The sequence below is a fragment of the Podarcis erhardii genome, assembly GCF_964252035.2.
Source record: "Podarcis erhardii genome assembly, chromosome: 5".
NCBI classification, from domain to species: Eukaryota; Metazoa; Chordata; class Lepidosauria; order Squamata; family Lacertidae; genus Podarcis; species Podarcis erhardii.
Window position 1 is genome coordinate 94,279,969 of NC_138509.1, and position 12,715 is coordinate 94,292,683.

The following is a 12,715-nucleotide window of genomic DNA, read 5'->3' on the forward strand; positions in this document are numbered from 1 at the left end:
GTGAAGGAATCATTTTACTGTCAATTGCTTATTTGTGGTGCCATAATAGTTTATCACAGCTAAGGAGGTAGTTGTTGTGACAAAATTACAATTACGGTGATTAAGCAAGAAAAGGAGAACAAAGAGATATTTAAGTAACAACCCAAAAGGGATATATAAATAACAATGGGGGAAGTGGAAACACATTTCCAGTCTTGTATAGATTTCTTCAAATTATTATATTAGGTTGCAGCAAACATGCATGTTGAAGTGATCAACGAATATGAGCACAGCCTATTCCATGTGGAATGTTGATGGATTTCCTTTGGGAGAAACCACCTTTTAGTTGTTTTCAAATGGTGTCATTTTGTATTTACTTTTTTGGGATTTGCACAATGGGTTTAATACTGCTGTGCTTTCTTTTCTCTTCTTTTTTGGGGGATGGGGTAGGGGGGAATAAATCAGTTCAACTTAAACCTCTTCTCCCTGATCACTCTGCTCTGCACCCACTGCCAGGATTTGGAGATTCCACTGGGTACTGACCAGCAGGGTCTCAAGCCCTCCTTAGCAGCCTTTTGAACAAGCGGTTTTCAAGGTGCTGAAATCTTAAGGCTATGCCAATCTGCGCAATTCATGGTCATGTTGCAGAATCCACCCTTCACTCCTTATTACTTGGTACAGTGGGTCAGAGTGCTAAGCAGGTTTGAGCCCACCTGTGGGCAAGATTCCTGCATTGCAGGGGACTGGACTAACAATCCTCAGGGGTCCCTTCCAACACTACAATTCTATGATTCCACAACGCCACCTGCCCCAAGCCATAGTTCACAATCCACATATTTAAGTATTATCTGTGCAAGACTGATGCTGCTGCTGCTTGCGGAGTTAACAGCTCCCCAGGATTCCATGGGACTGCAGGGGGAAGAATCGTCAAACTATTTTAAACCTGTGGCATATAGTCAGTGATGGGAAGAAGAGGTACCCAGCTAGTTGAGTCTGGGTAATGGATCAGGCTATGTTTCTCAGCTCCTGACTAGACCGTGGGGGCCACCCACCTTGAATGCATCCAGCAGGTCTCCAACAGCTTCCTTCTTGTTTAGGTCCTTCATCTTCCGCTTCTTCTTTGGCACCGATACGGCCACTAGAGAGTTGCAAAGAGGGTTGGGGAGGATGAGCCACACTAGCCAGGGACTCACAGGAGAGCAGCCCCTGCCACAGAGTGACAGTCACCACTGCTCCAAGGTGGCGGTGGGAGGAGGTTAACACAGAACAAGTTCCAATTAATCTTACGAAGCAAATTAAGTGATTTGCTGTGGGATGTTAATGCTTGTGACAAAACACGTTTGCTGTTACCTGCCAGGTAAATGTCCTGGCTTCTTTGCCACATGCAGACATACTATGCTGTTGATAGGAAAGAATCCTAGAAAAATACGGCTGGGACAAACCAAGGCATCATCAAAGGCAGAAGACTCCAAAGAAGCCGAGGAGAAAATGCTCCAGGAGACTCCAGGTCCTTTAAATGTACTGAAACTACAAGCCAGAAGCCTTTGCTGTTTTCCCACCAATGCAATGAACCTAACCAGAGAATGGCATTCTGGAACTGATTGCTGGTGCCCTTTGAAGGCTCCTGAAAGGAACATGGGTCTTTTCCCAAAGGACACACGGTTCAACAGGGAACATAGAGCAAGCTCACACCTAGTTATCCGGAGCCTAGGGTTTTCTCTTACCATTTCACTGTCATCTAAATGCAGACAAAAATCCATAATCCACCAACCAGACATTTTTTTTTTACTACCTAGGGCCACAGACTGACTGACTCAAAAGGAATTTCTGGAGAGAAAAAGCTACAGAGAGCTGGCTACTAAACACGGCCCTCTCTCTGGGAAAAACCAACACTGATTCCTAAAGGAAGAAAGCTGCACTGAAGAGCTACAAACAAGCAGTCAAGGCTTGCTGCACACCACTGACCTCCCCATCTCACAGATGGAGATTTGCTTGCATTTTCCCACTGGGCTCCCTCTGAAATGCCGCACTCACCTTGTGTGGCCACCTCTGCGGCCTCCAAGGGCGCAGCTGCTGGCTGGGCGCTCTGCTCTGCGGTCTCGGCCGGCTCCTCACATTCCTCCTCCTCTTCTTCCTCCTCCTCCTCCTCCGGCTCCTCCTCCTCCTCTTCGGCAGGAGGTGTGGCCAGTGGGGCCAGGGGCTCCTCGGCTTTCACCGACTCGGGCTCGGAGATGGGGCTCATGTCCGACTCGGGCTGTTCCTCGGATTCTTCGGCTGCCAGCTTCCCTGGGGTATCCAGACCATGGGACATCGCTGCCAGCTCCTCCGGCTGAGCGATGGGGGACTCCACGGCGGAATCTGGCTGGCATGTGGCAGCCTCGGGCACGGGCTCCGGCGTCTCCTCCTCCAGCACCCCGTTAGACTCCACAGCCCCCTCAGATACCTCCTCCAGGGAAGGTGGTGGGGTCGGGGGAGCCCCTGGCGGAGCCGCAGGAAGCGGTTCCTCTGGCTGAGGGGTCTCCTGCTGGACAGTCACTGTCTCCGCCGGCACCGTCTCTTCGGCCACCGGCATTTCTGCAGGAACCGGCTGGGGGGGAGGCTCCAAAATCGGGCTAGCAGCAGCCTCCTCCTGTGACTCTGTGTCCAAGACAGGGGCTTCCTGGGGGAGCACGGGGCCCCCTGGCACTGTAGTGGTGGCGCTAACGGGTTCAAATATATCGGCGGGGACCTCAGGCGGCTCCTCTGTAGTGTCCACTGCAATGGGGCTCCCTGGGCGCACAAGCGGCACAACTGGCAGCACGGACTCGGCCTCTGCTATGAGCGGCGGAGGGGGAGACGGGGAAGCCGATTTGCTCGCCTCCGAGGAAACAGGTTTAGTTACTACTGGGCCAGCCTTGGGACGATCGTCTGCATGCAGAAACAAGAGGAAGAGAAGGCAGCATTTAGCGCTTAGGTGAATGGGGAAAGGAATGTTTCTAACATCTGGTTGTAGAAGATGGGAGGGCAACAGAAACCACAAGACGGGCCTGTAAATAACCACATGGCTGGTCACACATAAGGAGAAAAACTTCCCAGGGGGAACTTTTATCTGCTCACAGCAACTTTTCTGGACCTGTAAAGTTGCTCTTTAAACAAAGAGGCAAATAACCAATTCTGAAGAAAGGAGGATTTCTTTTTTGAAGCATTCCACACACCATAGGACTGTGGCTGAACCAGGGCCTTGGCTCCAGCAAATCCCTATATACGACTCATTCAGGCCAGGGGTCTCCAACTTGGCACCCATGAAGGCCTTCACTGGTCCACCCAGGCAGGGCCCCCCGATGCTAAGCCTTCATTTTTCAAAAAAAGTACTTCTCTAGCCCTCCTAGAAAGTAAGAAAGCCATGAAGTCAACTCTGTAAGTACCTTTCTAGGTGATCTGTGTGAAATGAGCCAACCTGGCTGTTTCCACCTGTCAATGTTTTTAGCCAATGAGTAAAACCACAGCTGTTATCATTAAGTGAGTTATATGGACACCAGGTGACAAGACTCCCATATGCCCTAAAGAGTGGTTGATTTCCCCTCCGCTTTAGTGCACTTTTCCTGATTTTCATTTATTTTCTAGTCCTAAAACCCCCTGTAGTTTCCCCTTACTTTCCCCCCTGAGTAACCAGGATGCATCTTTCCTGTGGTGGGTTCATCTGAGATCTTATACTATGCAAACACAACTACAAATGCTATACAGTGGTACCTCGGTTTACAGACGTTTCAGGTTACAGACTCCGCTAACCCAGAAATAGTACCTTGGGTTAAGAACTTTGCTTCAGGATGAGAACAGAAATCATGCGGTGGCAGCATGGCAGCAATGGGAGGCCCTATTAGCTAAAGTGTTACCTCAGGTTAAGAACAGTTTCAGGTTAAGAACGGACCTCCAGAACAAATTAAGTTCTTAACCCAAGGTACCACTGTAGTCCAACAACAGCTGGGGACCCAAGTTTGAGAATCACTGATCTATATACTGCATTTGTTATGCAACCTGCCCTGGGACGTTTTACAGGTAATAAATGTGCATAATTAATAAAGGTCTTGTATGTGAAGCTGTAAAAAAGCCCGGCTTAGTCACAATTTACAACAGGAAGGAAGCACACTGAAAATGGCATGGTAATTGGATTGCACAACAGCTGCATATTTAGGAAGGTATTTGGGGGCAGGGGGTGGAGTTCTACTGATGACTTGGTTTGAAATATGGAAATCAAGAAAGAAGCAAAAGCAACCTCTGGCCTCCTAAAACAGCAAGATGTACCTGGTCCTAAGAATCAAATCTCATACTCAAACCCATCTACTCTTCTGTTGAAAGATTCTGCCTCCCAGTGCCCAGAACAGAGGATATTTAGCATCTGAGGCCATTACCAGGCAAAACTGTGAGCTATTTTTTGAGATCTTGATGGAAGGTGCTAAGTGAGGGATGGGAACTCTCCAACCCTATAGATGTTTTCGGACTACAACGCTCCTCAGCCCCAGTCAGCATGGCCAGGGATGGCGGTGGCTGGGAGTCTAGCAACACATGAAAGGCCACACAGGTTTAGCCAATGTGTAACTGCTGGACTGCGAATCCCATCATTCCTGAACACTGACCATGCCTGGCTGGGCGGGATGGGAGTTGTAGTCCAACGACAGTACACACCTGGAGTACTGTGTCCAGTTCTGGGCACCACAGTTCAAGAAGGACACTGACAAACTGGAACGTGTCCAGAGGAGGGCAACCAAAATGGTCAAAGGCTTGGAAATGATGCCTCATGAGGAACGGCTAAGGGAGCTGGGCATGTTTAGCCTGGAGAAGAGGAGGTTAAGGGGTGATATGATAGCCATGTTCAAATATATAAAAGGATGTCACATAGAGGAGGGAGAAAGGTTGTTTTCTGCTGCTCCAGAGAAGCGGACACGGAGCAATGGATCCAAACTATAAGAAAGAAGATTCCACCTAAACATTAGGAAGAACTTCCTGACAGTAAGAGCTGTTCCATAGTGGAATTTGCTGCCAAGGAGTGTGGTGGAGTCTCCTTCTTTGGAGGTCTTTAAGCAGAGGCTTGACAACCATATGTCAGGAGTGCTCTGATGGTGTTTCCTGCTTGGCAGGGGGTTGGACTCGATGGCCCTTGCGGTCTCTTCCAACTCTATGATTCTATGACATCTGTTGGCCACCACATTGGTTGCTTCAGCCCCAACACACAAAGAACTGTATCATGAAATTCCAGCCTCAAAGATCAATCAACCCACAATGATTAATTGCTTGACCTACTGATTAAGGACAATTAAAGCTTTCAGTTCTGCTAAAAGGTGGACAGTGAGCTTACGTCCCTGAATATTATTGTTATTGTTGCTGTTGTTATTAATCTTAATTTGTAGCTCTAATATGGGTATCTTCATCCGAAGGAACAGCCTGCACAATTCCAAACCAGAAGGGTTTTCTGCTAAGTAAGGCAAAATTCTGAATGAACTAATTCAGTGACAGGCTCGAAAGTGTAAAGGACTCTTAGGAACAGAGTACAGTTGTACCTCAGAAGTCAAACAGAATCCGTTCCGGAAGTCCATTCGACTTCCGAAACAGTCGACTTCCAAAGTGCGGCTTCTGATTGGCTGCAGGAAGTTCCTACAGCCAATCGGAAGCCCCGTCAGACATTCAGCCTCCAAAAGAACGTTCAGGAGCCGGGAAGTTTGACTCCCAAGGTGTCCGGGAGCCGAGGTATGGCTGTACAGTACTGGCTTCAATATTGAACTTGCTCAGTGACTGATTTACTCATTTTTGCAATGAACTCATTACCTATGGAGATATCTACATCTGCTGTGAATCCACTTTTGACTTCTGTAATTGCTGAAAGGGGTGTGCAAAGGACAGGGAAGAAGTGACCCTTGCAGTGCTGTTGGGACTCAAGCTGTCATCAGTCCTTGCCAGCCGGTCCACGTTCACAGATTATTAGGAACTGCAGCCCAAGAACACCAGGAGGGCAACAGCAAAACACAGACTCTTGCACACAGAGTTAAAAGATTTAATTTGCTAATGGTGCAAATGGGACCACGCGAGAGCATTTGCTCGGTTTAAGGCAGGCCCCTCTGGCCGGCCAAACGAATGGATGATGCTTAGATTTTTCAAAACCTTAAATAATTCCATCACAGAAGCAGAACAAAATTGGCAGAGCCAGGAAGGTTCTCAAAGAACCAGCTGTCAGGCCAAATGCACAGTTATTGTTTCTGAGGCCGTCTGCCAAGATTCAAAGATGTACATTTTAAGCTCCACTTTTCTCAGATGCCGGTCTGAAAACTGAATGCCATTTGGCATCAGTCCAGCATGGCATCAAAATTATATACCCAAAGAAAAAGCTGAATTTAGCCACCTGTAGGAAATATGCTAAGGAAGCACTTTTCATGCATCAGGCTATGCTGCATAATAAATGTAGCTCAATGCGGCTGACAAATCTGCCCCGCTTCAAAATTTCATTACAGCCACCTCAGATGAAAATTCCTAATCCTATACAGGTCAGCTCAGACATATACTCTGCTGGGTTTGATGGGGTTACTCTCAAAACAATTATGCAGGAAGATTATTTTTTTAAGACCAATACAGCTACTGTTCTGGAAAAGCAAGTGAAAATAATTGCTTTCTGACTTTAGTGTGCTATAGATAAGGCAAGGCATAAATGGCAGGTGACTAATTTTGCTCTCAGACAAACTTTACCTACCCTCCAAGCCATCCAAATCAGGAAAAGAGTAAAAAATGAACAAGCAAAACTAACAGATGAAATAGTTCCCCTTTGCCTTATTATAAAGTTACACACAGAGTAAAGCATATTTAAAAGGCAGAAATCAGAAGGAAACAAAACAGGAAGGCATTCTGATGGAGCAAGGCAGCTTCAGGTGTGCTGGGAGCCACGTTAAATGAGGCTGGACCTCAGGTTGTTTTATCTGGGCTGAAAGCAAACTGAAACCGCCCCCCCCCCCGACCACTCATTCTGTCCACCTCACATAAGTGGGACAGAGAGACACACAGAGAGAAAGAGAAACCTCAGCATTCCCTTTGTCTAATTTAGCCAAACCCAAACCCTGAATTGGATTTCATACCTGGCCGGACAATAACTGCTACATGTGATGTCTCTCCGTTGGCTTGTGGTTCTGGACCACTTCCAGCCTGTAAGAGAGGGGAGGGGCGACAAAAAGTAGAACAATTTTATTATAGGATTACCTGCCCAAGTCTGCTTCAACTGACTATATTTTAGCTTAAGTTTCGGTTCCAGTGAAAAATGTTAGCTGCAAAGCCTTTCCCGCAAAACCGAGGGGTTGAATTATTAAAGTTTCTATTTCCCCTTCCCAATTATATCTTTCTCAAATATCAGCTCAAAACTGATATGTAGATTTCAACATTTCATCAAATAGATGAAAGACCAACATATATAAAGAGATGGAAATAAATAAATGGCTTGTGCCATTATCACTGTGCCATGACCTTGTTTTCTTCTAAGGAAAGGAGTCTTTAAAAACTGAGTTCAGATATGTCACGTTTTCTTCACGCAATGCAACCCAGTCAACACAGAGAGAACCTCTAACGCAAGACCCAACACCTCTACAAATATAGCTTGTGGAATTCATTTCTGCAATTCCAGGAGACAAAATTATTCCCATCCCTCCTCCAGAAAAGATTTCCAAGGCACTGTGGTTGTATTCATGAGAGAGAATGGTTATGTATGCGATTCAAAATTAGCTTTAGATCGTTTGGTAGTATGCTTGGAGTTCTCCTTACAATCAAACGGCATATAAACTTCGTTTGTCTGTGGAAATACTGGCATGAACCAGCATGTACTGGGAATGGCCAGTAGCTGCTTTCTGTGCTTGCAGCAATTCCCCCCGCAGCCAGCTACCACAATCACAGGAATCACAAAGGCTGTGTGCGGACGTGTTCACATCCTCTTCCTGCACAAACTTCACTCTGAGGAGGGGGCCAGAACTGCTCACCTGCAGAGGAAATTGGCCGCGTGAACTGGCCCCAGATTTGTTGCTTCTTACATGCCTTCCGGGGGTACAAGGGCAGATGAAGAGGAATAAAACTAAAGAAGCAGATCAACATTACCTGTGGAGGAGTAGGGGTAGAGGAAGTTCTAGCGCCAGACATTATTTCCTCTGTGATATCCTTGCCGCCTTGATTTGGATCTCGTATTCGGATCTGCCAGACAGGAAGAAAAGAGGCACTTGCTGTTAGCACTGTAAGTATAAAGATTGTATATGTTCTGCTGTTGGAGAGAGGGCATTCCACTGTCACTTTCCTTAGGCACTAATGACTCCCTGGTTCCCCACCCTCAAGATAAGCCCAGGAGGACATCTACAATTCATTTTGGAGTCGAGTGCATGGTCTGGCCCAGCACACCCAAGCAATGCACACAACTAGGTTAACAACGTAAAATAACCATCCTGTGCTGGATCAAAAAAACCTCGTCTACCTCGTTCTATTTCCTGTTTCCAACAGGGCCAGCCAGCTCACATGCAGGACATGAAGGCAGCAGCCTCCTGCCTTGCAAGATCAGACAGAGCTCCATCGAATTCTGCTTCCAAGACTGGCCAGTGGAAGCTCCTAAGCAGCTGATGACCATCTCCTGTTGTTAGTGTTCGAAACGCCCATTACTCTGGAGGCATTTCGCAACAGAGAATTTCATTAACACGAGCAGTTTCTAAGCTCTGGGCCTAAGATTTCATATTAAAACTGCAGAGTGGAAGGAACGGAGGGCCTTTTTCTGCCTCCCCACTTCCAGCTACTCTCTGAAGACTGAAGAGGAGACCCTCTTAAGAATATTAGGGGTGTGAAAATGAACATAATATTTTAGCTGCAGTTCATTCATTTTCAGCCTTGTATTCTTGTTATAAAAAAGTGCATCTAGACATTCCGTCGTTGTGCCCATAACTTAGGTTTAAAGCTCCCAAGCTTTAATTTCTCAGTTTCTTTGACCCCAGCGCCTGGTACTCAAGAGATACGTTGCCGCTGAACATCCATTAAGCATTGTTAAATGACACTCGGATGTAAATCTCCACATATTTGTCTAATCTCAGAGATTGTAGCCAGCTTCACACCTTATAGATCCCTGGCCCATCCAAAACCTCACAGGTGCAGGGAACCTCAAAGGCAAAGAGCCAGAAAAGGGTCAGTCCAGCTTCCAGGGGTCTACGCGGAGGCCTAAAGTCACCCTGCAAAAACTCGTGCGTGGCAAGGACCTCAGACCACCCATGTCAGGGGGGCAACTTCGCTAAAGCCAGCTGCCATGCCGTTCAAAGATTGGCGCATATCCCTTCCGACCTCCCGACCACAGGGCTGAGGCCAGGAGGAAGCCGGCTCCTCCTCCTGGCCCTGAGCGCCCAGGGTGGGTGGCTGCTGGAGGGAGCAAAGGGAAGACAGGTCCTTAGCAGCAGCCGATGAGGTCATAAGCAAGCTCTGTTTGGCAGCTCTGGACACAGCAGCTGAGAGAGCAAGGGCAAGGCTTGGGCACCAGCCCTTCTTCCAGAGTGGCCTGAGCTTGCAGCCAAGGGCAGAGGCAACCCAGAGCAGCAAAACGAAGCACTGGGGGAGAACAAGACATGGGCCCCTCCCCCTCTGCCCTCTTCCCAATGGGACAGCGCCCCCCACCCTCCACACCCCTTTCCCAATAGGACAGTCCATGCATTCTGACGTGACCTGAGGCATGTCACAATGCTCTGAGAAAGGTGCACACTCATTGGCTAGCTCTGCCCTTAGATGCAGCAGCTACGTCATACTCTTGGTTGCATCCATAAACTTCCCTCTTGTGGCTATGAGTATATTCGCAGAAGCACCACAAGCCCATCGGCTCAGTTGGTGTTGAAGCTGTTAAAAATGTGCCATAGTCCACAGCTAGATAAAATGCCTCAAATTGGGGGGGGGGGGACCTTCAGTCCTCCAGATGTTGTTTGACTCCAGCTCCCAACATCCCTGACTACTGGCCATGGTGATGGGGGCTAATGGGAGTTGAGATTCTAACACCTGGAGGCCCAGAGCTTAACCACCTCTGTTCTACATGCACAAGCCTCGCAAGGTCTGCCCTTTGCACCTCAGAAAGCAAGGCTGAGCAGCCACTACCAGATAAAGAAGACAAGAACTCATCCACCTGAGAAGGTAGCCCCTCTAGGAGAAGGAAAACTGGTCTTAAACCTCTGCTGCCTTGCAGGGTATCTTCAGGAGAAGAAAAAGCTACGGAATAAACCCTACACAAATCCAGAGTAGAGTCCCTAAGGCAGTTGAGTAGTGCCTTGTATGCCTCCTTCCTGCAACCAAGCCGGTGCCAAACATATTGCTCTGCTTTCCTTTGGACCAAATCAGCGAGGATAAGGGGGGGAGGGTCTTGTTGCCTGGGCAGCCCAGGACCTCCATACACACTGCCCACAGTCTGAACCCCAGTGAGGTCACTTTAGAGAGGCTAATGCAATGGCTTGACTTCACTCCCGAAGGCATACTCCATTCTCTCTCAAAACAGACAGATGACAATGACAACAATGGAAACCACACAGTTTGGTTTACTAATGGTTCAATGCAGTAGGAAGACGGTCACTTAGACTCCATATGAACCAAAGGTCTGTTAAGGCTCAGGGAAGAGGGGTGGGAAATTAATAGCTCCCATGCAGAAAAATAAAAATACCTTTTCTGTGAGGGAGCCAGAGTGCACCAACTGTTATTTCTAACTACATGTACAAAAGGATGCAACTTTAGGCCAAAATGGGGACATTTGCTGCACACAGTTGTAGTACCATCTCTTCCCCCCCCCCCAATTTCCAAAACCTTCCCCTCCTGTGAGGTCTCCAACCAAAACAAAGCCTGCCTTGATGTACCTACAGCAGCTGGCATTTTTTCCTGTTAACCTTTACCCAGTGTTAGACATTAGCCAGGCGCATTTTGCAACTGGCACCGGTCCAGTCGCAACCACATGGAGATCTCTGGATGCCAGATTGGTGACTGTGACATCATCCATCTGGCTGGCCCCTCCAGCTTTCTTAAGCAGGCAAGCAGAAGGGCTTATTCATTGCCTTTATATCCCACCTTTTCCTCCAAGGAGTACATGGTTCTCCTCCTTCCTCAGTTAATCCCTACAACAACCCTATGAGCTTCCTGAGTGGGGATTTGATTTCTCACAGGTCCTAGGAAGACACCACACTGGCTTCCTAGAGTTTTTCTGCCATGGGGCAGCTATATCCAATTAAGTAGGTGAATAAATATGGGGCAAGAAAAATGTCCCTTACAAAAGGATCTGAAATATTATCCCTAAAACTTCCAATTTGTTTTATTCTGGTTTTATTTGATGTCTTAGTGAGTTGAAACTGCTTTGAGATTTATTCCCCTTTAAAATATAAAGCATTATATAAATGAAATGAATAATAAAAAATTCCATCAGGGGGAAAATGGCTCCTAGACATTCCATAACCCAGGTTTACAGTGTCATTCGGCAATTAGCTTATACATCTGAGTTTCTAATGCTGCCTTCACCTTTCCTGCTTGCTTCTGCTCCACTCCTGGAAATTAAATTGCGGTCTTCTTAGGGCAGGGACCAGCTTGTTTAATTCACTGTGTAGAGTTCGGCAGCAGCATTGATGACGCCTTGCAAATGATAATGGCACTTTGCCACAAGAGTAATGCACAGTTCCCCACAAAGCAAGCGGTTACGTGCAGTGAATTATCTCCCTCTGGTAGAACGGAACATCCGGAAGCACAGGGGAGGGACTTTGGCCTACTAAGGACAGACTGTCCATTTGCCCTGGACAACACAGGATCCCGTTTCCCCTGCAGTCTGTGCCATGGCAATATTTTCCCAACTTGCAACAACAGAGAGCTCCAGGAAGTTAACACATAAAACAGTAATTAAAAAAACACACGCAACCAAGTTGGATTCTGAATAAGCGCACACTCTTGGCTGCAGCATCAATGTGCCAAATTCACACCAGGGCATGGCACTCCAGATGACTCAACATGAATGAGGCACTTCAGACACCCTTTCAATGCTCGCAGAGGAGCTGACGAAAGATTAAATGGGCCGGTTTTTCTCCTGCTCCTTCAGCAGATGGCTGCAACCCAGACTCTGTCCATAAAGAGACCCTAACAGTAATGCACCCAGCATTTATAAGGGGTCAGCTGAGGTGAGGTGGGAGGCGACAAGAGATATTTCAGGGCAAAATATCTAAATTTCACATATATATGCAGCGTCTGAACTGGCAGCAACTGACCAACAAAGAGACACTTGGTTTGTAGTGGTTAGCTGACCCAGTGTGTGGCAACTTGTGAAAAATGCATTGACAGGGATCATAAACAAAGGAAAGGAAAATAAATCTGCTGATATTATAATGTCGTTCTACCAACCTACAGCACAGCCACACTTTGAATACTGTGTACAGTTCTCGTCACCTTGCTTCAAAAAGGTGAGCTGGGAAAGGTTTGGGAAAGAGCAACCAAACACGCCCCTACAAGGAAAGCTTACAACATTTGGGTTTTGGTTTGTTTTGGGTTTTTTGGTTTAGAGAAAAGCTGAGTAAGGTAAGGGCATAAAATACTAGAACTTGGGGGCATCCAATGAATCTGAATGTTGGAAGATTTGTGACAAGACGAAATAAAGTACTTTCCCCCGCAACGCATAGTTAACCTTCGGAATTCACTGCTGCAGGAGGCAGCAATGGCCACAAAGTTGGACAACTCCCATAATTCCTAGTTAGCAGGACCAGTGCTT

At 47.2% G+C, this 12,715-nt stretch overlaps 1 protein-coding gene across 20 annotated transcripts in view; it reads right to left on the bottom strand.

The window, feature by feature from the left end:
• The window catches only part of EIF4G1 (eukaryotic translation initiation factor 4 gamma 1), a 78,953-nt gene that overhangs the window by 22,658 nt on the left and 43,580 nt on the right, over nt 1-12,715 (bottom strand). For 19 of the 20 annotated variants that reach the window (XM_081862087.1, XM_081862091.1, XM_081862086.1 and 16 more), the window contains 4 exons: nt 8,077-8,169; nt 7,074-7,140; nt 2,014-2,886; nt 1,032-1,117 (listed from right to left, as the gene is read on the bottom strand). In XM_081862087.1, coding sequence (XP_081718213.1) covers nt 1,032-1,117; nt 2,014-2,886; nt 7,074-7,140; nt 8,077-8,169 — 1,119 coding nt within the window. Of the gene's footprint in view, nt 1-1,031; nt 1,118-2,013; nt 2,887-7,073; nt 7,141-8,076; nt 8,170-9,068; nt 9,368-12,715 lie in introns of those variants that run through there. The other variant, XM_081862093.1, reaches the window with a different exon arrangement.